This window comes from Gymnodraco acuticeps, unplaced genomic scaffold, assembly GCF_902827175.1.
Source record: "Gymnodraco acuticeps unplaced genomic scaffold, fGymAcu1.1, whole genome shotgun sequence".
NCBI classification, from domain to species: Eukaryota; Metazoa; Chordata; class Actinopteri; order Perciformes; family Bathydraconidae; genus Gymnodraco; species Gymnodraco acuticeps.
This window is the reverse complement of record NW_022992053.1, coordinates 965,072-991,961: the sequence shown is the minus strand read 5'-3', so window position 1 is coordinate 991,961 and position 26,890 is coordinate 965,072. Positions and strand designations below refer to the sequence as shown.

The window sequence follows — 26,890 nt, the reverse complement described above, 5'->3', positions numbered from 1 at the left end:
GCTTTCAGAATATTAAACTTGCTTCGGCAAATTTAGATGATAAATACAACTTTGAAGCTTGTAACAGCATAATTACAAGCAGAGAACGGACTAATGTAACATCACAGCAAGCATAACAACAGCCGGTGTTTCTTGTGAGTGTTTCCCCGGTACACAAACGCAAAAATACACAAACACACTCGCGAGCTTCCCCCAGACCAGTAATAAACGAAAATGTGTCTTCGGGTCAATGTGACTGATTTCGATAGAGCAAGTCACATTTGGTTTAGGCACGAAACATACTACCAGTAGAAATACATTGCTTTCAAAATCGCTCTGTGTCGAATCAATAGATTATATTTCGTGACTATAACACGAAATGCCGTGAGACTGGGTTGAATTACAACAGTGAGAGCTTCATCCTCTGAACACCACAGGATGGCGACGGTAACGCACATAACATAGGTACGCTCCTCTGAAATGATTGTCCCCTGCAATTATTATTATCCCTCAATCGAGTTCGCTATTCAGCTCGCTAACGTTAGCTTAAACAAACGTAACATGCAACGTTAGCCTAATCTAAAATGCTCTACTACGGCGTACCTTTCATGTGGCTCGTCAGCGCAGACTCTCGCATCGTTATTTTTGCAAACTTTGCAGGAGGCTACTCGTGGGCTTGACCCTCGTCTTAGCCATGGCTTGTATTTGTCTTCTGCTAGGCAACGCACACAGTCATCTATCACTCATCAGAATGCCCAGGTCACACGTAACACAAACACTTGCAGGTCGCGCGCATAGCGCAGGAAGGCCGCAGCGGAGCTGTTTTATGTAGAAGCGAAGCAATTCTTTTCTTTTAATCTAAAAAGCGAACTATTCAGTCAGACAGCAATTTATTGTAAAAGTAAAGCATTTACATTTTCAAGCACTTTATCTCAATTTCAAGCACCATTCCCAAAATTCAAGCACCTTGAAAACACCACGCCAAATTTCAAGCATTTTCAAGGATTTCAAGCACCCGTATGAACCCTTTTTATTAAAGGTTATTGACTGTAAAAAGAGCAGATAAATCTGTAAAATTACAGTGTTTTCCTGTAAAATCTTTAAGGACAATTCCCGTAAATTAATGGCTTATTCACTTTATTTCAGTTAAAGTATTTTACTTTAATTTAAGGGTTTTTGTTTGGCAGCCGTTGCTGTCAGTACTTTGACCGTTTTTTTACTTGTTTGTTTTTTTTACAGTGTAGCATAACAACTTTGTGTCAACAGCGCTAACTGTCCTTCAAAATAAAAGCATGTCCATAAATAGGAAGCCAAGCCAAATTACACTTAAGACATATACAACGAAAGCAACACACACAATGCAATATCTTTTTCAATTTCAAAGAACACAAATTGGTTTATTTACATTAACAAATAACTATAAAACAACACTACTGTAGAATAACAAAATTAATGCTGTGAATTAACCGAAATACACGTGTTGAAGCAGTTCACTGCAGATTAGTGCCCTCATGAAATGAAAGCTTGAATTTATCGTGTTCTGAGGTCAGAATGATTATTATATTTTATAGATCTACAGTACATTATAGATCTAAATGAGTACACCCTAGATCAGTGCTTCTCAAACTTTGTACAGTAATGTACCCCCCTTTGAAACGTTTTCTCAGCCAAGTACCCCCTGACCGACCCCGGACCTTTTTGATAGAAAAAGCCTATATAAATAATTACAATATAGTGATATTCCATCAGTGTTTGATTTATTAACTCCATGAATGAATTACAACAAACTAAGGATATTTTCATCTTTATCCATGAAAAAAAAGAATATAACGAAACAAATTAAAAACAGATTTTTCTAAGGAGTTTTTCAATTGAAGTAATATATGTTTAAAGGTGACATGTCATGCTTTTCCGGTTAGTACCCGTCCCCTTGTGTGTTATGAAGGTTTTTATGCATGTAAACGGTCTGCAGAGTCAAAACCCTCAAAGTACACCCTGTAGCGAGTAAAACTCTAACACAGAAAATACCTCCCCAAAACGCCTCGTTGGAGATACGTCACTGTCCATTTGATTCTTCCGGGTACGCATGATGTCATGTCCTCCCCGGAACGAAATGGACCAATCCGTGGAGCCGTTACGTTAAGCCCCCGCTGATTGGTCCAAATTGACCAATCCACGGACTTCCTCACACAATCAGACCCCGGCCACACGAGGAAGAAAACGGCTAAACGCATAGGATTAACGCAAACAAGCTTCCGTCCACACGCAATCAATAGTTATCCGGATAGTATCTGTCCACACGAGACCGCGCCGTTTAGCTCCAACCGCTGGAGAAGCTGCAGTACATATGCAGGAGCCTGTACGTGGCGCTGTAACTTCCTCCACAAAAGCAGCGAAGAAGCATGGTTGTCCTTCTGTTTATTCTCCGCGGTGGGGGCCGAGGGAACCGGGCAGAGTTTTTTGCCAGTCAATGTGTATTAAAGTTTAAATCTTCCGACAAAATTATAAAAGTGCCGGTCAAAGGTCTTCTCTGCGATCCGCCGTTGTTGTTGGTGGCAAAACACATCAGCAATGGTGCGGGGTACGCGGAGGTGAGCAGCAGAGGTGGGGAGAGGCGGGGCTATTGCGCAATCATTATCAGAAAATGATCGCACACACGGAGCTGTTTGACCCCCCCAGAGCGTTGCGTATGCCTTTCTATCCACCTTGGGACCCGTTATCGTTTCCTCAGTCGTTTAGTGCCGTTTGCGGTCGTCCTTGTGTGGCCGAATGGTCTATATGACACTAAACGGTAACGCAAACGGACGTTTTTGTCCTCGTGTGGCTGCAGCCTCAGTGCATGCAGCTCTGCTGATCTCTCCTCCCTGGCTGCAGGCTGATAACAGACAGTTGGGATCGCGGCGAAATTCTCTCTGCAGACCCATTCTCTCTGCAGACCCATTCTCACAGCGTTTATCAACCTTTTTCTTTCTCAATATCAAGCCACACTTATTGTTTTTACTTCGGCTGTGACTTTGTGTGTGCTCAGGATGAGTTTGGCTGTGTTTCGCTGTGTATCGCTAAACAAGGAAATCACACCTCCACGGAGCTCAGCGCGATTCACAACGTCCCGACTGGTCCCGACCAATCGGAGCACACTGGGCTCACAGGGAGGGGGGGGGCAAGAGCTGCAACGAGCCGTTTAGTGGAGAGAGTGAATACACGTAGTTTACAGAGATGCTGTATGCGAAACCAATGTGAGTTTGGAACATTGCACAATATAAATCTATTCTAGTAGACCTCAACAATGGAATTATGATCAGTGGAAATGGCCATGACATGTGACCTTTAACAAACCAATGAACAAAATGATATATTATGAAAAACAATAAAATACACAAATTTGACATGTTTATATGAGGATAGTGGTTCTTGGAATATTTTATATAAAATTGTGTTTTCTATTTAACTTATTGTACTAAGATTATTTTTGTAATCATGCATGGTATTTTTTTAATTAACCTTTTTATCTCACGTGGGCTTGACCCTCGTCTTAGCCATGGCTTGTATTTGTCTTCTGCTAGCCAACGCTCGTTGAAACTGCAACCTCCTGGCACACAGTCATCTCTCACTCATCAGAATGCCCAGGTCACACGTAACACAAACACTTGCAGGTCGCACGCATAGCGCGGGAAGTCCGCAGCGGAGCTGTTTTATGTAGAAGCGAAGCAATTATTTTCTTTTAATCTAAAAAGCGAACTATTCAGTCAGACAGCAATTTATTGTAAAAGTAAAGCATTTACATTTTCAAGCACTTTATCTCAATTTCAAGCACCATTCCCAAAATTCAAGCACTTTCCCAACCTTGAAAACACCACGTCAAATTTCAAGCATTTTCAAGGATTTCAAGCACCCGTACGAACTCTGAACATGGCCTTTCATAATTTTAATAAGAAAATTAAATCAGTATTGACATGTTTCATTGGTTACTGATAAATCATAGTTGCTGGAACATTACATCATATAGGAACCCCAAATATGTCTTATTTTTAAAGAGACACAGCTACATTTGTTAAGTTTCAGACTGTGTATATGTTGAGACAAGGTTAGGCTGCTGCTTGGCTTTCTGCTGCTGTTTTCCTCCAATAATGTGAAGGGAACACACATTGTGAGGGATAATTAAGCTCTGTGTTTTGTTATGATGCCGGCATTCATGAAGCTGCATTTCGATGCTCAGAAAGATCCTTCACTTCAGATTTCCTGACCGACAAAATTAACTAAATGACCAGGCTCAGCTCAGAATGAAGTGACGTTTGGTCGACTAATTGGGGGGCAGCAAGTTATGCAGCAGCCTTTGTTACCTGACGGCATTATAGACGGTTTTGATGCATTGAAAGTGGTACGATAATGGTACTAGTGGCGACATAGTAAGACTCCCAATGTACATTGTACATACCTGCAGCAGTGGTTTGTCCTGCATCCACAGACAGTAGAACAGACCCTTCCACAGTTTGAGCAGCTCATCGCCTGAGAATCCACCTGCCAAGGACACGAGACTGTGAGAAAACATGTCCCCTGTCTAGGATACAAGTAACTGCATAGAAAACTACTACTAACAATGTAACAACTCGAGCACTAAATTGGTATATTATGAGAAACCTGGTGTACTGCTGTTTTACCATATGCTTATAACAAGTTGCAGCAGGTAAAGGGATATGGTTACTGTTCTGGTTATTGTTGCTATGGTACAGTGACTGGCGGGCAGCTGTTATAACAAACACCTTCCAGAGAGAATGAGCGATTCAATGTGGCTCATTACTCTGGACAGACTGGTGGGCAGAGCGGTAGTATCTTGGATCTACTTTGCAAAAACTAAAAATGTACGATCTACCGTGAAGAAGATGAGACTGCATTGTCTCAATGCATCTCCTCATTGATTGTTATAAAGATCAGGAGGAATGGTCGGTCCTGCAAGGCCTTGGATTACCATTTAATATAAATTATAATTCTGTCATGTAGCCTACTGCTTATTCAAAGAAAAATATGGACGCAAAGGGTTCTTTCAATTAACCATTTTAATCGCATGTGTGGAAATCTGGAAAACGATATGCACTATGGTCATTAACCAAGCCATCATAAACTGTGACATGATTATAAAACATGTTCTTGGGGACCTCAGAAGAAGGAGAAGCCTTGGTAGAAACCAGACTCTGCGTGGCACGTGCTGAGTGTTATTGGACTGAATGCAGACCTACTTCAATGGACAATGCACTTTCCGCCCTGCACTTAATACAACTGTTCTTTTGCCATCTATGTATTTAGGTAGTGATGTGTGCATTAGGCGTTGTCTATCTAGTTTGTGTAATATGGTTCAAACAAACTTAAATAAAAAGGTAACACTAGCTACACACACAGGAGCCTTCACACGTGTGCACTAGCTACCGCACACGAGTCGCCGTTAGAACAGTTCCCTTTGTTCAGAAGCAACCCGTCGAGTTGAACCATTCGTGAGTAGTCACCATGTTTATCCGTTTTAAGCAAAGTTAAGGAAAGCTTAGTCGCAGTATGTTTCGGAGCTCGTGCTAGCTTGTGTTAGAGCTAGCTGCAACCGCGGACATGCTAGCTTACCTGTGTCGCTGTGAGAGCGGATACTGATGTACTTTCGCAGTTTCTTCAAAGCCTTGGTCCGGATAGGCTTCTCATTTGAGGCTAGTCGTTGTGCGAGCTGGACCTCTGGCTCTTGAAGCGTTGCCATGTTCACACAGATTCTTGAGAGGACTCTTCTTTTCTCCTCTCCTTTCCAAAGGTTCGCTCTCCTACCCACGTTTCCCCTGTGCGGCGCGGACTGATGACGTCTCCACACCTCGGTGCGTTGGAGTTCTGCACGGCGCCACAGGGGGGAGATGTGTCTGGATGCAGACCGCAGGCAGGGGGCGGTTCCTATAAGGGGAGGATCCTATAGGGGGCGTTTCCTAAAGGGTTATGAGCCACGTGTTTACTTGAGAGTTCCTAGTCACGTCTGTTCTGTCTGTTAATAATAATAATAATAATTTATTTGTTGTCGAGAGGGTAATGGCGTAGCTCGTTTTAATCATACTTATGTTTAAGTCCTGCATCCTCCACAACTGCACAGTGCTGCATATGTTTTCCTATAAACAGACCAATGCTTAAGTTATGGAACGCTGCGGGGAAAAGGAGTTACACTTTCCTAACCAGCTCTCTCCTCCCGCTGTCATCGGACACAATGGGCTGATGTCTTTATACTTGAGTAATTTGTGCATACAAATATTGTGTTTCTAGGCTTTACATGTTATACAAAATAAACTTTTATACTTCTCTCATATCTTTGTCCTTTTTTCAACAGTGCTAACTGCCCTTTGTACAGCCCAGGATGCTGATGAAAATCGGATGGTCTGATTCTATTACACTGTTGAAAATTAAATAACCTTGTATTTGAATGTTTCAGATAGCAATGATTTTTAATAGCAATCATTGATGTAAGATTCAGAAAACTGTCTTGCCTGCCACATTTTGAAGGGACACATCATCCGCCTAGACAAGTACATACAAACAGATACAGGTCAAGCTGTACCGGGCAGATATGTAAAGGACAGACTATAACACAGAATAACAGACAACAGGAGTCAAAGAATAGGCAAACATTTTTGTACTGTCATACACAGGAGCGTATACAGTCAGCCCTATGTTCCCTCAAAACTATATTTACCCCTAGCCCCAAGCCTAACCCTAATTAACCCCATAAGGGACACTGATCTGTGTCTCTTGTTTTAACACATTGGAGGCCAGTCTAAGTGAGTGATTGTAATATGCGTGTATGTGTTTTAGTCCTACACCATGGGTTCTGAAATCTTCCTTAAAACACTTCCTATTCAGAGCAAACTCTGGTCCTTCTGTATAACTGTATAGCCGATTCTAAAAACGCCTTCTAAATCCTACATAAGTTTTCAGAACAAGAGCATGGAGACACTTGAATCCTACTACTGCTGAATCCCACATCAACTGCTTCATTTATGAGCATCAATGAGTTCCTATAACAATAATTATAGTGTTATAAGCTGATTATAATACATTATAAGTATGATGCATAGCCAGTATTACCGCTTCATTTATTATGCTCTAATTCTTCCTTTGAATAAGATGAAGGTTTAAGGGGAATTTGTGTTATGCAATTATCTTATGTGTGTTGATGTAACTTCCTTTCCATATATGCGTTGATGAAAAACACAGCTTTTCTCTCCTCATAAACAATATGTATGTATTAAAGCCATGTGGTGTACGGTACAGTATTTTCCCTTATTTATAGGCTCAACTTATCCAAAGCCAAGTTATTCATCTTACCCCTGGACTATTTGGTCTGGAAAGAGACATACAATTGAAAAAGATCAGTTATCACTGGAGATTATGAGACAGGGTTTAAAATGCTATATATTTTTATCTCACAAAGAAGCACTTCATTATGGTTGGTTGAAGCGTATTATGGATCAATCACCCAACATCAGGGGACTGGAAGCTATTGCCTAAACTATTTCTCAATTGATTCGGAAAAGACCTTGATTTTAACAAGGATTCCTTCTTTCTATCAATGTGTCATTCAAAGATGGGCTAGCTGGCAGAAAGCAGGGGGTGGAACACTAAAGGAGCCGTACAGGAGATGAGGTTGGAAACCAGACCATTTGGGGATCTAAGTATATAACGGATCTTAGAGGAAATTCATTAATGTATCAACATTGGATTGACTCAGGTATAATTTGCATTAAAGATATGCCATAAGCTTCAGGATAAAAGGAATTGGGTAAGTGAATTATTCATTATTAGAAAGGCAATCCCTAAAAAATGGCTCCTGCTTCTAAATAATAGAAGCAAAACCCAAAGATTACATTGACAATGTACACATGGCTCTGACAGGATGTAATTGTAAAACAATAGACAAGCAGACATCATACTATACATACAGACATACTGGGAAGCTGTGCTTCATAGTCCTGTTCAGTAAAGCAAGCTCACACCCTACATAAGAGAATGGAGACATTTGAGTCCTACTATTGTTGAATCCCACATCAACTAGTTCATTTATGAGCATTATTGAGTTCTTATAACTCTAATTATACATTACATTACATTGCATTTAGCTGACGCTTTTATCCAAAGCGACTTACAATAAGTGCGTTCGACCAACAAAATACAAACTTGAAGAAAACAGAATCATATAAGTACATCAGGTTTCATAGAGCTAAACATTTCAAGTGCTACTCAACTGGCTTTAGATAAGCCAGTCCTTTATTAGTATATAAGTGCTTTGTTAATAGTTCTATCGCTCAAAGTGGAGTCGAAAGAGATGAGTTTTCAGTCTGCGCCGGAAGGTGTGTAAGCTATCTGCTGTCCTGATGTCAATGGGGAGCTCATTCCACCATTTTGGAGCCAGGACAGCAAACCCACGTGTTTTTGCTGATGGGAACTTGGGTCCCCTTCGCAGCGAGGGTGCAGCGAGCTGTTTGGCTGATGCAGAGCGGAGTGCACGTGCTGGGGTGTACAGGTTAACCATGTCCTGGATGTAGGAAGGGCCAGATCCATTCGCAGCATGGTACGCAAGTACCAGTGTCTTGAAGTGGATTCCAGCAGTTACCGGAAGCCAGTGAAGGGAGCGGAGGAGCGGAGTGGTGTGGGAGAATTTAGGAAGGTTGAAGACCAGACGAGCCGCTGCATTCTGGATGAGCTGCAGAGGTCGGATGGCACATGCAGGTAGACCAGCCAGGAGGGAGTTACAGTAGTCTAGGCGTGAGATGACGAGAGCCTGGACCAGAACCTGCGTGGCTTTCTGGGTCAGCTGGGGACGCATCCTCCTGATGTTGTAAAGCGTGTATCTGCAGCAACGGGTTGTAGCAGCGATGTTTGCAGTGAAGGACAGGTTGTTATCTAGGGTCACACCCAGATTCCTTGCAGTCTGAGTCGGGGAAACAACTGAGGTGCCGATGTTGATTGTTAGGTCAAGAGTGGGATGTGAATCCCACATCAACTAGTTCATTTATGAGCATTATTGAGTTCTTATAACTCTAATTATACAGTGTTATAAGCTGATTATAATACATTATAAGAATGTTCATAATGCATCAGACATTGGGTGCATAGCGAGTATTAGTGTATTACCGCTTCATTTATTATGCTCTGATTCTTCCTTTGAATAAGATTACATTGACAATGTACACATGGTTCTGACAGGATGTCATTGTAAAACAATATAAGCAGACATCATACATACAGACGTACTGGGAAGCTGTGGTTGACAAACAGCAAGTCAATTAATGTATGGCAGCTACAGACAATTTCTCCAGTGGGTCAATTGCCAGAATTCAATTTTCAAATATTACATGACATTCTTCCAAATATGTAAAACCTGTACAAATGGAAGCTTGTCCCTACTCCTCTATGTGCTGTTTGTTTGGTCACAGAGGAGACAGACCATTATGTGTGTTTCATGTCAATGCTTGGGCAACTCAAGTTGCTGCCCTTATCTTGTCTCTGTTCAAAGTGGAATTTACACAGAAATAGCCAAATATTATTCTGGGTCTTAACACACATAGTGAAATATATAGCCTAGTAGTGTAAACCTTATACTAATAATAGCAAAATTGTCCATCTACAAAACTTGGATGATATTCAAAGATGACCAACAAACGTTGTATAAGGCAGACAGTGTGTTTTTAAATTGATCTTTTGGTTGATGAAGTCAGAGATAATGAAATCTGGGCACATATTTTGTGGTTGCTGAATTAGAACACCCAATAAAATGTTTATGTTTAATGAAGACTTTCCTCTTTGTATGTACTGTAGCCTATATATGTTCCTTTGTACAATGTATTGGTATGTACTATACATTTCATGTTTAGTATTTGATGTGTATTGTAATGTTTCAAAAATAATAAATACTTTAATTAATTAATTAATCTTTAATGTATCCTATGTTATGATAAACTATCAAATTGACTCTGTATTCATTATGATCTGTCAATAGGTCAATTAATTTGTCTTCTCTGTGGGTTGTATACTCTTCATTCTTTATGCAAATTAATTATAATTATTATTAGTGCTGTCAAAATTATCGCGTTAACGGCGGTAATTAATTTTTTGAATTAATTGCGTTAAAATATTTAACGCATTTAACGCATGTGCAGAATGGCCCGCCCCATACGTGCCACCAGTGGCAGCGCCAGGGTATGGCTGGGGTAGGCTACACCCATACCAAGAAATGGCTTAGCCCCACCATGAAAAATGATGTTCAAGTAAGCAAAATAAAGTCTGCCAACTCGCGCGGAGTAAATTGCACAGACAGCAGTTAGTAAGATTGATTTCAGTAGCCACGGTTTTGAAAACTTTTGTCACGTAGTGATCGTCTTCTCAATAGAACATCTTTGATAACGGCGTGGTGTTGTTGCAGGAAGTCCCGACGGAGAATACTTTTGCTGTAGTACAGGGGTGCACATAACTGGTACGCAGGTTATGTGCGTAATCTCTCTGAAATACGTACCGTCACTTGTGTCACAAAGCGCATTTGCGTACCGACGTACTTGTGAAGCTTTTCCAGAAGGCGGTTAGATCACCGGACGACAGAGTCGGTCTCCGTGTGCACAGACAGGGCTGCTGTTAACGTCGGTCTGTACAACGGAATTGTGCCAAAACTACGCCAACCGGCTGCGGAGGGAGACTCCCCCCCCCCCCCTTCACTGGAGAACCGCGCTAAAACAGCTGATCACAACGTTCAGCTGACCCCCCCCCCCCCCCAGTGCTGGAATTGGGCCGGTACTCACCGGTACGCAGTACCGGCACTTCTGGTTCTGACCCATGGAGTACCGGCACTTCTTGCTCAGTACCGGCATGCTGGCGGTACTCCGGTACTCATGCACCGTGCCAGTACTCAACACTCTCCCGCCGTTCTTATTATACATCCATATATATATATATACAGCCGCCCGGTACTCAGTAGATGCGTCATGAGGTGCCGAACGGACATTCTCATCGCTCTAACCGCTGGAGTTTCACAGCGGCTGTCAGCTGCTTACTCCTGTCATTCAAACAGAACGGAGAGGGGGCGGGGCTTATCTTCTCCATGTAAATACTGTGGTGGAAACGACTATGTCAAAATTAACCTATTTGACCGTGATTTAATAGTAATACACGTTTCAAAATAATAATAATAATAATAATGCCGAAGTAACAACATACTGAAAACTGTTAGTAAAACCATGTTTTAATGCTTTACAATTTACATACCTAGATGCACGTGTGTTGTGTTTATGCAGTGCAACTCCCACCCAGTGGGTGGCTATGTAGAGTGATAGAACAGAGCAGGCACGCCCCCGAGAGAAGGAAAGCAAGTCATGTCACAAATTAGCATTTCTAAAATGTTAGCGTGGATTAATAAAAGTGCAAAAAGACAGCGGTTGTCGCCGGAAGAAACTTCAAATACAGAGAATGCTGTGCCTGTGTTGGAAATTGTGTCTGATGGGGAGCTTTCTTTGGTTGATCCTCCTGCTCCAAGTTCTAGTGCATTAGCATTAGCACTAGCTCCGCCGCCTCCTCCAGAGCCTCTAAAGTTAGCTGCTGCTGGCGCAACTGCCACCACCAACACCGGGCAAAGCGATGCACCTGACTGCTGGACAACGGACCAGGTGCAATATTTTTGCAAGACCAATGCATGGCTCCTTCTTAAAGATAAGAAGCTAGGATGTCGGATATGCAGAGATGTCAAATCTTTGGGAATACACACTGGACAAGGACTGAAACTGTCAACTGAATGGGGTGAGTGTGCAGTGTCTCATTTCGGTGTTGACAAGGGCAAACAACAAGCTAGCCTGAGAAAAAAAATCAAAGAACATAAAGAATCACAAGCCCATGTAAAAGCTGCTGACATCCTTACATCTGCTTCATGTGAAACTATTCAACATCAAGTGCAGTCTATGCATAAATCTGAATTAGACACCACTATCAGAGTTTTTCGAACGGCATATAAAATTGGCAAACATAGCCGGCCATTCACAGACATGCCAATTGATTTGAATGTACAGAAACTGAATGGGCTGAACGTGGGCAGGGTTTTGCACTCCAATAAAACCTGTGGCGAAATCATCGACCACATAGCTCATGAGCTGAAGAAAAAAAATGGCAAAAGACATTACAGAAAACCAAAGAAAACTCTGTGTTTTGGTCGATTAATCTACCACTATTAGTGGTAAAACGGTGCTTGTTGTGTGTCTACGCTCAGCATTAGCTGATGCTGAGCCCGAAACGTTTTTTTGGGAGCTGATCGAGTTGGATGGAACAACGGCTGATGACATCACAAAGGCGTTAATGGAGTGTCTTGGAAGAGATTTTAACGAGGACTTTTTAGGTCAGTGTTTTGTTTCTTTTGCATGTGATGGGGCTTCAGTCATGCTAGGGAAGAGAACAGGCGTTGCTACCCAGTTGTGTAGTAAATTCCCAAGCCTGTTTGTGTGGCACTGCTCCAATCATCGTCTAGAGCTGGCAGTTGGGGATGTGGTCAAGGAGGTCTCAGGGCTCAATCATTTCCAGATCTTTTTTGACAAACTCTATTCCTTGTTCCATGCCTCCCCCAAAAATCAGAGGCAGTTAGCGCAGTGTGCGCAAGCAGTCGGACAGCGTCTCCTGGTGATAGGGCGTGTTTTGTCCATCCGCTGGGTGGCTTCAAGTGAAAGGAGCGTCAGAGCAGTCTGGGAAAACTACCGAGTGCTTCATGATCACTTCACAAATGCTGCAAACGACACGAGCAGGGATTCCAGAGAAAGTACAAGGGCCTGGATGATGTGCTCACATCTGCAACGTTTGTCAGCAATCTGGGACTGACGTACGATGCGCTCACAGAGCTCAGCGACCTCTCTCGGCAACTCCAAAAAAGAGAGATGACACTGCCTACAGCAGATAGGCTCTTAACTCGAGAAATACGAGTTTTTGAATCCATGGTCACCATGCCTGGCCCACACATGACTACAGTTCATACAGCTCTAGCTGAGAAGTCCTTCAAGGGTGTTGCCCTGCGTGAGAATGGCAGGCTTGTACAGATTCATGCAGGTCAGTTTTTCCGCAGTATGGTAGAGAATCTGAGACACAGAATTACTTCCACAACCTCCTCTCATGTCAGCACAAGAGAAATCCCATTACATGGCCGGGAGGCCCGGGACAATCAGCTAATCCAGGACATGAAAGTTATCCATCCTGGAAGTTGGCCTGAAGAGGAGTTAGACGTACAGTATGGGGACGTAGAGGTGCTACGTTTGTGCGAAGTGCTGAAAGTGGACAGAAGAGAGACTGTTCAGGGCTTTCGCGAATACAAGGAAACCAGGGCATCCCGTACACCTGCTGCCATGGAACCTCTACTGAAAGCAGTCCGAACCATCGCTGTCTCCACTAGTGAGTGTGAGCGGGCATTCAGCTGCATGAACGATATCCTTACTGCAAAAAGGAATGCTCTCTCTGTCAGCCGACTGTCCAGCCTGGTTTTCATTAAATGTAATGGACCATCACTAGGACAGTTCAATCCGGAACAGTATGTGAGGTCCTGGCTGGCAAAGGGAAGGAGAAGTGCTGATGAAAGAGCCTGTCCAGCTCCAGCCCCTGATACTGATGTCCCCACGGCCTTCTGGAGCCTTTTCTAACAATGTGAAGTATATTGCAAAGCAGCTCACCCAGTGAGAAGACTTTTGGCATAATGTGCCGATTTGTACAGATCCTGGAGATAGAAGGACTTCAGACCAACCAGGGAGTTATCTGATCAGCTTGGTGTTCAATGTAACTCTTTACCATGGCTCAGACTTTGTTACTTGCAGTTACAGTTTCTCATTTTAGATTGTGCAAATTTTGCATTTGTTTTTACATGTTCTTTGTTCATGCTCTTTATCATTTTTCTGAGTTGGAAAGTTAGATTGCATCATAGTTTACTTTATACATATTTGTATTCTTCAGTGGTGAAGTATATTGCAAAGCAGCTCAGCCATGTGAGAAGACTTTTGGCACTTTTTCGTTTTTCGTTTTCTGAGTTGGAAAGTTAGATTGCATTCAAAATGTACAGAAATACTTTATTTTGTTAAAGCTTTTTATAAAAAATGCTTCTGACCAGAGCTTTGTTTCCTTGTCATTAATGTTGAACACCACCAGAGGGGCTCTCACCTGAAAGGTCTCTGCTTCATGTGTCTTCAGCAGAAGATCTAGACTTTGATTGCTATATTTTCAGTTAATATTGACCTTACTGAGCTTTAGCCATATCCGCTGCCTATCATAAAAAATGTTAAGTACAGTGAACCTTTCTAAAATATACAGTAGTAAAGAGACAAACCCACCAGCATTATAGTAGTCAAATTCTTGTTTGTGGGCTGTATATATAAAATTGACTTGAAAAAGTTGCTGATTTTAGAGTACTGGCACCTTTTTCATTCCAATTCAAGCACTGCCCCCCCCCCCTCTGTCGACTTTCCTGAAGTACTCCCCCGTTGATATAAATCAACACGTAATGAATTAAGACCCCACGGTTTGATGATTGATAGGTGTGTGGGTTGTCTTTCATTTTGACACGCAGAAAATGTTATAATAAACATAGATACTGTATGTTAAATGGATATATCCGCCTTCTTTCATTTATCTTTCCATTCCCACAACAATATACATAAATAAATGGCATATTTTGGACATAGTTCGAATGGTGATTAATCATGATTAATTAATTTTTAAGCTGTGATTAATCTGATTAAAAATGTTAATCGTTTGACAGCCCTAATTATTATCAAAGTTCGTTTATGATTTATTCAAAGCATTAAAATAAATGAGAAACAGAGCGTCATATACCTTTAAGAAATACGTGGGGGGCGGGGCTCATAACCCTTTAGGAAACGCCCCCTACCCTATAGGATCCACCCCCTTTAGGATCCGCCTCCTCTGCAGACTCTATTGACAGGGGGAGCCACTCTCCCCTTGCCGCTTTCACACCGCAGGACTTGCCGTACTTTAGTGCCGGTGTTGTGTCACATTATGCTTCCCCGTCATGAAATGCCCCCCTTGTCACGGGAACGCGCATTTCTAAATGACACGTTTACACCTCTAAATGACACGTTTACACCATAGGTTTACACCTTAAAACGATGTTTAAAATTTTATGACAGGCCTGGCCATCACAATAGGCCCCCCCTTGCTATCTTACAAAAATAAAAGTGTCATATTCATGAAACTTGCTCCATTTCTTGGTACCATTCCTAGAACAAGGGGGGCATTTCATGACGGGGAGGCATAATAGCCGCTTTCACACCGCAGGACTTGCCGTACTTTAGTGCCGGCACTAAAGTACCACGGCACTGAATCCGCCAGGGGGCTAGTGCCAATAGTATTCACACCGCAGTACTTTCCCTCAGGCAAGATTATGCTGACGTCACTTCGTCTTCTTCTTCTCTGGGTTTACTGGCAGGCCGCAAAACCACTTCACGGCGAGTACAAAAAAAAACGAGAGAAGAAGAACTACACGGGGGAGGGGGTATAAAGCCCACCCGCTGTATGAGGCGTTGTTTACTTTCGGACCTCAGACATGATGGAGTTCATAAGGGTAATAAGGGTAATTTACAAATAAAATACCCCATTATAACAATGGACTTTATCTTTATGTATTTATTATATATTACCCCCTCAGGCTGATTTTGGAAAAGGACATTAACCCTTGTTTGGTGTTTTTCCCTTATTTATCTAAAACAAATGACATGATAAATGACTTGTGTTTATGTGTGTAAGACTTGTGTTTCTGCCCATGCCATTGCTGCACAAGGTTGCAACATTGTAGATAAATTCAACCACCGACACCTGTCTGCTCTCACATTCTTCTATTCTGCAAATTTGGGGTGGGACCATAGACTGTATATATAAATGGACGTAGGGTCCGTGACGTCACCCATAGGATTCTGCAGAGTTGCCGTGAAGCCCTTAGTAGGCGGAGTCGGCCACTAACGGCTCGACAGTGACGTCAGAGTTCAACTCCCGCCTGTTCCAGCCTGCTCCAAATAAGGGCAAAGAGGTGGAGCCGAGGCGGGACCTCCTGCCACCGAGCTGAAAGTTCCAGAGCTAGCTGAAGCTACCAAGCTAAGCTAACATGCTCCCCATCTGCACGCTGCCGTCGCATTTTACGTTTCTAAGGTAAGCGGACATGAAACTATAAATAATAATCTAAGTTATTGAGTTTTTAGCATAATACTTCAGAATCTTAAAACCCCTTAACGTATGCAATTGTGCTAAATTCAACACTGGAATCAAGCAAATATTAATATGTTTGCATGACATTAGTTATTTATATTTTGATATCACTTAACTATACGTTTAATACATTTAAGTCAAGCTAAGGTACATGTGATGGTAGCTAGTTAGTGCTCTTACCTGTGAGGCCTCCTCCAAACAGCATAATAACCAGACTATCATTAAAACTAAGTACCAGTTCTAGATCCTTGACTTTAGACAAACAATTCAAAAGACAAAATGTATTTAAAGACCAATCTTTATTTGAATGTGCCTCTTAACCTGAGATATTAGTTATACAGTAATAGTATTGACAATCTAAAAAAACTGAGCAACTCAACAGTCAACTTTATGTTTCTTATTGTCTAAAGCATTTATTATTTTCATTTTCCCCCTCTCATATTCAGTGTGGACGGATTGAGACAGCATGGTGTCCAGAGAGCTGCAGAGACTTCAGGGAGAAACCTCCGTGTGATGGACGTCCTGTCTGTTGGTTTGGAGAGGACTGAGGGTCTTTCCTCTGCGAGGAGGACCAGGGCTGATGAAGGAGCCCATGCTGGGCAAAGCTGATACCAACTGCACAGGCCTAGTCTGTCACTTTATTTGACTAAATGTGTTTAATACATTTAATAGGTTTACACCTTCTGTCCATATGTGCTTTTGGTTCACATTTCAATACATTGTATTTGTATTTGCACTCCTTTTGTCCATTATTCTTACTGAAAATGTTAGATTACACATTCACATCTGACTGAAGATTGGCCCCATGTATTTGTGACGTTGCAAACTCTGCGGTACAAGGCACAAGTGATGTGAAGCTCATAAAGTAAGGCAAATAGAAATAATCAGCTGATGGAGTGTAGATGTGGAAATAGCTGCATTCGATCAGCTGACTGTGTTTTCACAATAAAAGTAGTTTCTTAGTGAATGTCCTGTACTGGTCTTAAAATCTCATAACATCAGCTTTTAATGTTCCTCTTGGATGTTCTTCTTGACCCTCAGAGCAGGAGAACATGTAGTGTCTTTCAGGCATGTCCTTTCCTAACAAAAATGACAGGAAACATAAAACATATTATTGCAGAACAAGTGTGTTATTTATGAAAGCGGTGTGTTTGTGTGTTTAGGGGCTGTAGATATACTTATTTTGTAATTGTAATGTTTTTTTTTTATTTCAACAATGAGCTACAAAGACAATCAGATTATGAATGAACAGTATGAAGTTCATCAACATTGAAATATATGTTATTATCAAAATAATATTAAAATGTTATCAAAACGTAGTGCAACTGTAGAAGCTTGCTCTGTTGTCTCACTGAAAGAATCACTTTTACCACGTTTTTTACAGACAATATTGAGAGATAAATAGTAGCAGTTCTCACTATGTGTTAAATATATTTGCCTTCAATACATTAAATTAGAAAGCTGACAAAGTCATATTGCTAAATATCTAAATGTAACTTTTTGCATGGAAAAAACCCTCAACTTAACTGATGTGTAGGTGATCTAGTATTTAGTATTATTTAATGGAATGTATATCAGTGTATTCAAGTCAATACTTCATTCATTTAAACCAATATCTTTCTTGATTCTTTGTACAGTATGAAAAAAAGAGTCTGTACCTGAGCTGAAGTTCACTGCTGTGAGGAGTCCAGTTCTGTCTCTCACTCTCTGGTCCAGCCTGTCTGCATCACCTGGACACCTTAAACAAACAGATATATATGTAAAGTACCATGTGTACAAACAATATAACTGATTCTCTTCTGTTGAACATGTTGGATTGTGTATTGTCCGAGTCAGGGTCCTTTTTATTTTACTGTAACTTTGGAAGTTGTGTTACCAATGCTTACTGTTTATTTGATACCCATTTGGTAATGCAATTAATAAAAACAACAAGGTTTGGGTTCGTTCTTCAGATGACTGTGACGTTAACGTGTAAGCTCGATAATGAACTCCAGCTCAACCAACCATATTGTAATATCTAAGTAATCATCTTGAAATATGACATTAATAATTATAATATACACACATCTTATTGTGAGGTTGATTTCACATACACTACTTCGACATTAGCTTGTCTACATACTTGAGCATAGCCAATTTAAATTAACCTTAGATGCATACAGTTCTACCTATATAATAAAATATCTCTAAGTTACAAGGATGTAACCTTATTTTATCAACCTCAAACAGAAGCCGTTTGTTCAACAGTATTATCCCACTTAACACTTGTCTATTTAGTTTTAACCTTTATATATACAGTCTATGATTTTAACTTGGAGGCTACGATTACAATCGTTAGCACAGATGTAGCTACCACTAGCCACTAACTAACCCAAGCCTTACCATTCATTACGTAGCCGATTAAAATCATTAACACATAAATAAAGCACTCGAATTTCACTTACCGCATTCATGCACCGTCTGTTTTAACCGCAGAGCGAGTCACAACAGTCCGATATATAAGCATGAAGAACAAACAACCACGGCCGGCTACAAGTTGTGTTTCCTGGATGAGCTGAGCAGGCAGAGTCCCTGTAGCTAGCTTCACGGAGCAGGTAGCAGAGAGACAAGAAGCTAACAGCAGCAGGCACTTGACAGAGCCGTCACTCAATGTGACCACGCCCTAATCTATGCACAAACTTTAAGACCTAATATAAATAAAAGGGTCGCGTTAGAAAACAATTCACTCACAGATCCATAATCATGAAGGTGGAATCTAACTATATCGCTAATAAAATGTATGGAGCCAGGGGTAGAAACATGTTTTTTTCTGCTGTAAAGTTGGGCATTTTAACATGGGGGTCTATGGAAATTGCTCCTTTCTGCAGCCATCGCCTATCGGCCAATATATGAACTGCAGTGTGTGGCACTTCCGTATTGGCTTCCCGGCTCTACCCCACAGTTTGCCGCTTGGGTGGGACACAATAAATAAAGCTTCGCCAGTTTGTTTGTTTTATTGCACAGTCAAGACATAACAATAACGGCATCACGCTGTTCCAGGTGTGTCGTATGCATGTAAATTGAAGTTAAATAAAAGTGTAAAATGTAAAATAAAGTGTAAGTAGTTTCAAAACAATGTAACAGTGGCAATATATATAGCAGCAGACACACCTTAGTGCAAGTTAGGTGTCAGTATTAAAAAACAGTGGCAATATATATATATAATAACAATAAAAAATCGTTACCACTCTTATTATTGTGGTCTTTAATTTTTTTATAGTCCTGCCTGAGTTTCTTTATTTTTACCCGGCATCCGTGTGCACTGTGCACGATTCCCAGCTCAAGTAGCTTTTGCGAACATCGCTCAAAACATTTGGAGTTGGGAACTGCTTTCTGTAGAAGCTGCTGCATCCCGTCCTCAGAGTAAATTGCCAGAAGCGCTGAGACTTCCTCATCATTCCACCGCTCCAGTGTTGTAGTACGTGTTATGGAGTCAGATTTGGGTCAATATTCTAGCGCGCAAAACAAGCTACTCACGAGCGGAAAATGTGCTTTTACACGCGCATGAAATGAGCGGCTATGTGCTCGCTCGCGAGAGAGACAGCCCTCTTGCTCCCTCGCGGGAGTGTCAGCCTCACTCGCTCGCGGAGTCTGTCTACGCGCGTGTGAAAAGTTTCTGGCACTTTGGGGCGGAGCCACTGGACTTTGATTGACAGCTGCCAGGAAGCCCGGAGTTGCCTGGTTTTATAAATGCCTGAACTACCAAGAGCCGAGGAGTGACAGCTGCAAGATCAGTTGGACGAGATTGAATGGTAAATGTGTCCATAAAAACGTATTATATTCGTAAAGTGTACAGCTAATATATATATATATATATATATATATATATATATATATATATATATATATATTAATTAATTAATTTTATATAAAACAATATATTTTTGAGTGGGCTGTATCTGTCGAAAACTGCTAGCTACTGTCTGCTGTATGCACCTCCCTTACGAAATGAACTATAAATGAACTATAGTATTACTATAGTATATTATAATAATATATAATTATAAAGTTGTATAGTGTCCTATAGTAAGTTTGTAGTGTTCTGTAGTATTTTTCACCAGCTATTGTATTACTATAGTTTTTTCTGTAGTGCCATTTTATTAGCTATAGTAGCCCTATAATATTTCAATAGTAATACTCTGTATCTAGATCTTTGTAGTATTCCTATATTATTTTAAATAGTATAACTATAGTATAATATATAGTGTTTCTGTAGTTGTCTTTTAAACACAATATAGAACACTCCTAATAGCATGTCAGCATGATATTGTCATAGTGAATGCATATTATTACTATAGTGTTTGTAAAAGTATTACTATAGTGTTTTTGTTGGTGTTTCCGTATTAAGACTATATTATTTTAAATAGTACTACTATAGTATAATATATAGTAATAGTATGATGTTGTCATAATGAATGCATATTATTAGTGTTTGTAAAAGTATTGCACTCCTAGAATTAATGTCATTTTTTTATATCAAATGAATTGAGATATATATATATATATTATATATATATATTAGCTGTACACTTTACGAATATAATAGTTTTTTATGGACACATTTACCATTCAATCTCGTCCAACTCTTGGTAGTTCAGGCATTTATCAAACCTGGCAACTCCGGGGTTCCTGGCAGCTGTCCATCAAAGTCCAGTGGCTCCGCCCCAAAGTGTCAGAAACTTTTCACGCGCGCGTAGACAGACTCCGCGAGCGAGTGAGGCTGACACTCCCGCGAGGGAGCAAGAGGGCTGTCTCTCGCGGGGGTTTAATCTGCGCGCGAGTCATTTTATGCGCGTGCAAAAGCACATTTTCCGCTCGTGAGTAGCTTGTTTTACGTGCTAGAATATTGACCCAAATCTGACTCCATACGTGTGGTCATAACTGCTTTAAAGTACAAAAAAACGACTCGCTCAGGTGTGGATGTGGTTTTGTAGCGAGGAAAAAAATGGCTGCCTAACAAAGAAAATTCAGAGTCTAACGGGGCGTGGTTTGCAATTCGCCCAGCCAATAGAAATAGAATAGAAATTGGCACTCTTTTATCACCAGGTTCGTACCACCTCTCTAGCAGGGACTGAAAATGGCCAAAAGAGTTCCCAGCACTTACAGTAGCAGTCCCGGCGGTGTGAACGCAACATTATTGGTACTAACGGAACTAAAGAACCAAAGTACCAGGGAAAGTCCTGCGGTGCTCTGAACTGTGTAGCCGCAAGCTTCGGCCTGGGGAGCCGCTGAGGGAGCTCGCCAATGACATTGAGGGGCTGGTTCACCGCACCTATGCTCACATGCCTCCTGTTATCCAGAGTGAGTTAGCCCGGGACTACTTCCTCCAGGGCCTACTACCAGCCGACCTGCGTACACAGACTTTGCTCGCCCACCCCAAGTCTCTACAGGAGGCTTTGGAGCTAGCCACAGAGAGAGATGCTATGTACTGCTTCATGGAGTGCGGATGACCACACACCAAAGGTGAGCGCTGCATGTGGTATTGAGCTGAATACAGCAGGGCCGGCCTGGGTGGAAAAATTGACACAGCTTGTGCGTGCCACCACGCTGAGAGAGGAGCAGTCTCCGAGACCCCGTCAGAGGATCTGCTGGGGGTGTGGACAGCCTGGCCATCTGGTTCGAGATTGTCCTCGCAGCACAACTAACCAGGGAAACGGGGTCTGCATAACCGGGACAATGCGGACCCCTGAGGTGTCCCGTCCCTCTTCAAATGAGAAAACGTTGCAGCGCATTAACCAAGCAGAAGTGTTACAACCAACAGAAGAGGCTGGCGGCCAGCCTGAGCGAATCATCAGGCTGGGCCGAACCTGGGTCGAGGACTGCTGGTATGCCCCAGTGACTATTGCAGGAACAGACTGTTTTGCGTTGGTCGACACAGGTTCTTCAGTAACCCTGGTGAAGCCTGAAACGGTGAGAAATAAAACAACTATTTGCCCCACCATAGTGAAATGACAGACAGTTACCGGGGAACGATCTCCGATGGTGGGAGAGACAATTGTGACAATGGGGGTGGGAAAGAAGTCTGTTCGCTGCCCAGTGTGGGTTGCAAACCTGGAAGATTGCATCCTGGGGCTGGATGTTCTTGGGACATTAGATTGTGTCATTGATACAAAGAGGGGTACACTCACTTTTCCAGATGGACAGGTCGTTCAGATGTGTAGGCGGCCACCCCAGACAGGCTGTCGTGTGACCCATACCATTATAACACAGACAACCGAGACAGTGACCGACGCCGTTGCTTGTTGCGACCCCCAGATGACGGCACCTGTACAAACCCCCACCCTGCCGACCCTGGACCCTTGCCTTCACCCAGTCATTGCTGCAGAACCTGTCGCAGATGAGAGAGTTTCGGCAGTGACAGACGTCTGGCAGAGACATTCTGATGGACTAACTCCCAATGAGCAGAACCTGCTGCTGCAGCTCTTGCTGGAATTCAAAGACTGTTTTTCACTGTCTGAGGCCGATGTTGGCCGGACAGATCTCATCGAACACAACATCGACACTGGAGATGCACAGCCCATTAGAATGAGATCACGACGCCTCCCTCTGGCCAGACAAGCTGCAGCAGATAAAGCACTGGGGGAGATGCAACGGGCTGGACTCATCGAACCCTCCAACAGCCCCATGGGCCGCTCCAGTAGTCACGGTTCCCAAGAAAAAGAAGGAGGACTTTCGGTTCTGCATAGACTTCAGACCGCTCAATAAAGTGACCAAGAAGGACCTATACCCCCTTCCTCGCATCGATGAGGCACTCGATACAGTGGCAGGGTCTTCCTGGTTCTCCTCCCTGGACCTGCGCAGCGGATATTGGCAGGTCCCCCTTGCCCCTGAGGCCAGACAGAAAACAGCCTTCATCACCAACGGGGGTTTATGGCAGTTTAAAGTTCTCCCATTCGGCCTCTGTAATGCCCCTGCCACGTTTGAGAGGCTTATGGACCAGGTGCTGGCAGACATCCCCCGCCATGAGTGTGTTGTTTACCTGGACGACATCCTCGTCCATGGTAAATCCTTCGAATCAGCTCTCGGGGCCCTCAAACGTGTGCTGGTGAGAGTGGCTAGAGCAGGACTAAAATTGCACCCCCAGAAGTGCTGTTTCGTGAAGCGTGAGGTGACTTTTCTCGGTCACAGGCTAACGGAGGGCAGCGTCGGCACCATGGGAGAGAAGGTACAGGCTGTGAAGGACTGGCCCACACCCAGCTCTGTGCAGGACCTGAAGAGCTTCCTGGGCCTGTCCTCCTACTACAGGAGGTTTGTGAAAGGGTTCTCCTGCATAGCTGCGCCGCTGTTCCGCCTGTTACAGAAAGGAGAGGTGTTTTCATGGACAGTGGAGTGTCAGGCAGCATTTGCTTTACTACAGGAAGCCCTAGTGGAGGCACCGATCCTCTTCCCCCCTGACACCACCCTTCCCTTCATCCTCGACACCGATGCCAGCAACAGTGGAGCAGGAGCCGTGCTGGCCCAGGTGACACCAGAAGGAGAGAGAGTAGTGGCCTACTATAGCAGAACATTTAACAAAGCTGAACACCGCTACTGTGTCACCAGACGGGAACTGCTTGCTGTGGTCAGCGCCATCCGGCACTTCAAGTACTACCTAGGGGGCCTCCACTTCAGAGTCCGGACTGATCACTCTGCCTTACAGTGGCTCATGTCCTTCAAAGAACCAGAAGGCCAGCTGGCACGCTGGATTGAAGAGTTACAAGCATATGACTTCACCATAATTCACAGACCTGGCGTGCAGCACGGCAACGCTGATTCACTCTCCCGCCGCCCCTGCTACAGTGATGACTGCCGCTACTGCGTGAAGAAAGAGACACAGGAGAGGGAATGTCTACAGGCTGAGGTGATATGTGCAGCGGTGCATCAACTGACCATGGACTTTTAGCTGTAGATGCTGCCGAATGGAGGAAGAATCAGGAGGGGGATGTCGACATCAGGCCGGTAACCGCTTGGGTGGCTGCACAACACAAACCCCGGTGGGAACAAGTCTCTGAGTTTTCTCGTGCCATTAAAGGGCTATGGTCAATGTTTGAAGCCCTGCGCCTGTGTGATGGAGTGCTGCAGAAGGGGTGGAAGGAACCGGCTGCAGGAGAGACAAGGTGGCAGGTGGTGGTGCCGAGGACCCTGCGGGAGACGGTACTTCGGTCAGTGCATGGAACTCCAGGATCTGGTCACTTTGGGGTCTCTAAGACTCTCCGCCGCCTGCGACAGAGATTCTACTGGGGCCAACACAGACGAGATGTGGAAGATTACTGTCGCCGCTGCGACAGCTGCACTGCACGTAAGGGCCCTACCGACAGATCTCATGCCCAGCTCCAGCAGTTTCCGGTACGGTGCACAATGGAGAGGATCGGGATCGACGTTCTTGGGCCGTTTCCCCGCACAGAAAAAGGGAACCGCTACATCCTCACAGCCATGGACTACTTCACTAAGTGGCCTGAGGCATACAGCCTACCAGATCAAGAGGCAGAGACTATTGTGGACGCTTTGGTGGAGGGAATGTTTAGCAGGTTCGGGGCGCCTGAAGTCATACACACAGACCAGGGCCGGAACTTTGAGTCCTGAGTGTTTAAGGCTATGTGCGAAAAACTGGGATCCCATAAGACCCGCACCACACCCCTTCACCCACAGAGCGATGGCCTCGTGGAAAGGTTCAACCGCACACTGGCTCAACAGCTTGCCATAGTGACGGCAAAGCACCAAAGAGACTGGTGGCGTACCGGTCTGCGACCCAAGATTCCACTTCCTGCTCCCCTGCCCTCCTCATGTTAGGAAGGGAGATGCGCACGCCGGGCGAGATGATGATGGGCTTGCCCCCCGACGCTCCTGTGGACCCCCCAGGGTTCGAATATGCCAGGAAACTCCAGGAACGGTTGCAGTCTGCTCACGACTTTGCCAGGCACCAGCTACAGAGTGCAGGGGCGAGGCAGAAGAGGAACTACGACGTGCATGCTAGAGGACGGCATTTCAGTGCAAGCGAGTTGGTCTGGGTGTATAACCCACAGAGGAAGAAGGGCAGATGCCCAAAGCTGGACAGCAACTGGGAAGGGCCATGCAGGGTTCTGTAGAGACTGAGTGAGGTCGTCTACAGGGTCCAACTGCAGCGGAGAGGGAGAATAGTTGCTCTTCACCGAGACAGGTTGGCACCCTATCGGGGTACAGCGACACCACTAGGATCAGGTGGTGAGACACAGGGGGCTATGGACACTGTTCTTTCTTCTTCCCAACCCCCCTCTCACGACCCGGGGACCTTGCCTGGTTCCCCACAACCTGGACTTTTTTTCCCTTGCCCTACTCTGGGCCCCACGGTGGGCCTGTCTCCCCCTGCCGCAGACCAGGCACAGCCGCAGAGAAATCGCAGACCCCCTAACCACCTGAGAGACTTTGTTTATTCCCTCGAAGACGAGGGACTTTGAGGAGGGGGGAAAGTGTAACGGACTGGTTATAATGTTGATGTTTGATGTGTTTGTTGTTCAGAGTTTGTTTGCATTTTACAGAGTGTCAGTGAACGTGCCACTGTTTTGATGGACGGTTCTTGTGACCTGTAGCTGTGGGTTTGGGTGGGAGAGTGTTGTCTGGTTGGTTGGGGCTGGAAGAGGGAGGTTCCTGGGGAGAGGGACGCGGGAAGCTAGGAGAAAGCTAGCGCGGGAGACGTGACGGAGTGTGAGAATACGACAGGGTTAGTAGATTGTTTTGGTGTGGTTATGGCCAACAGTAACCTGTGATCTGTGCAATAAACTCCCGGATAAAGGACAAACTAAGCCTCCCTGTGTTCCTGTAGCGAGACGCTACAATATGTTCGCCGAATTGACATGAAAGCACTAATAAATGTAGTTTCATCCACTTGAGTTTACAACTACAAAAATAATCGATTTGTTTTTATATCACATCCCACGGGAGGAAATTCAGTAGCTCTCACTACCGATTTTTAATCCTAATTTAATCATCATCTTCACCACGATCATTTATGTTTATGTTCGCCGAATTGACATGAAAGCACTGACAAATATGAATATACTGTAGTCAACTTCATTACAGCGTTATTAACGTGCCTAAACTCACTAATTCAAAATTTCTACGCATGACAACACACTCTGTCCGTGTTTGGCTCTCTCGCCGCACAGTGAAGCGTTCCCGCATTGACGTCACTTCCGGCTTCCCCCAAAACTTCAAAATGAGTCGAAGGAATTTCCCCGCGATGTTCTAAATTATTGATATTTATCGGAACGGTATCGCACCTTCTTTTTTAAACTGACGGTTCGAGATGACTAGTAGCCCAATATTTCATTGCACAACAGTTGTTGGCAGGCTATCACAGGCTCTTTAAAGAAGCTCGTCTGGTCTCTGCGAAAAGCCGGAACTAAAATTAGTTAATCAGAACCTTTTTTACCCCCTTTTTAGCTAGAGAGCAGGGGCTTTCGTGGGAGAAAAAGGTTCCTAAGTCTGATTGGCTGGGCGGAATGCAAACCACGCCCCGTAAAACTCCCAAAAAGTTTTGTGAAGCCGCCATTTCATTATCCTCGCATTAGCATTATTAGCATTAGCATTAGCCCAGCGCAGAAACGCAGAGAGACTAACTTATGGCAACACAAAATAAAACATGGGAGCGGTGGAGATGAGGAGGTGACGGCGTTCTGGCGAT

General features: G+C 43.6%; 1 protein-coding gene across 2 annotated transcripts in view; it reads right to left on the bottom strand.

Moving 5' to 3' along the window:
- The window catches only part of LOC117536938 (ribosomal RNA processing protein 1 homolog B-like), a 47,171-nt gene extending 41,313 nt beyond the window's left edge, over window positions 1-5,858 (bottom strand). For both annotated transcript variants that reach the window (XM_034202035.1, XM_034202036.1), the window contains exons 1-2: window positions 5,587-5,858; window positions 4,415-4,497 (exon numbers count right to left, since the gene is read on the bottom strand). In XM_034202035.1, coding sequence (XP_034057926.1) covers window positions 4,415-4,497; window positions 5,587-5,713 — 210 coding nt within the window. In that variant the 5' untranslated portion in view covers window positions 5,714-5,858. The remainder of the gene's footprint in view (window positions 1-4,414; window positions 4,498-5,586) is intronic.
- Between the last annotated feature and the right edge of the window lie 21,032 nt (window positions 5,859-26,890).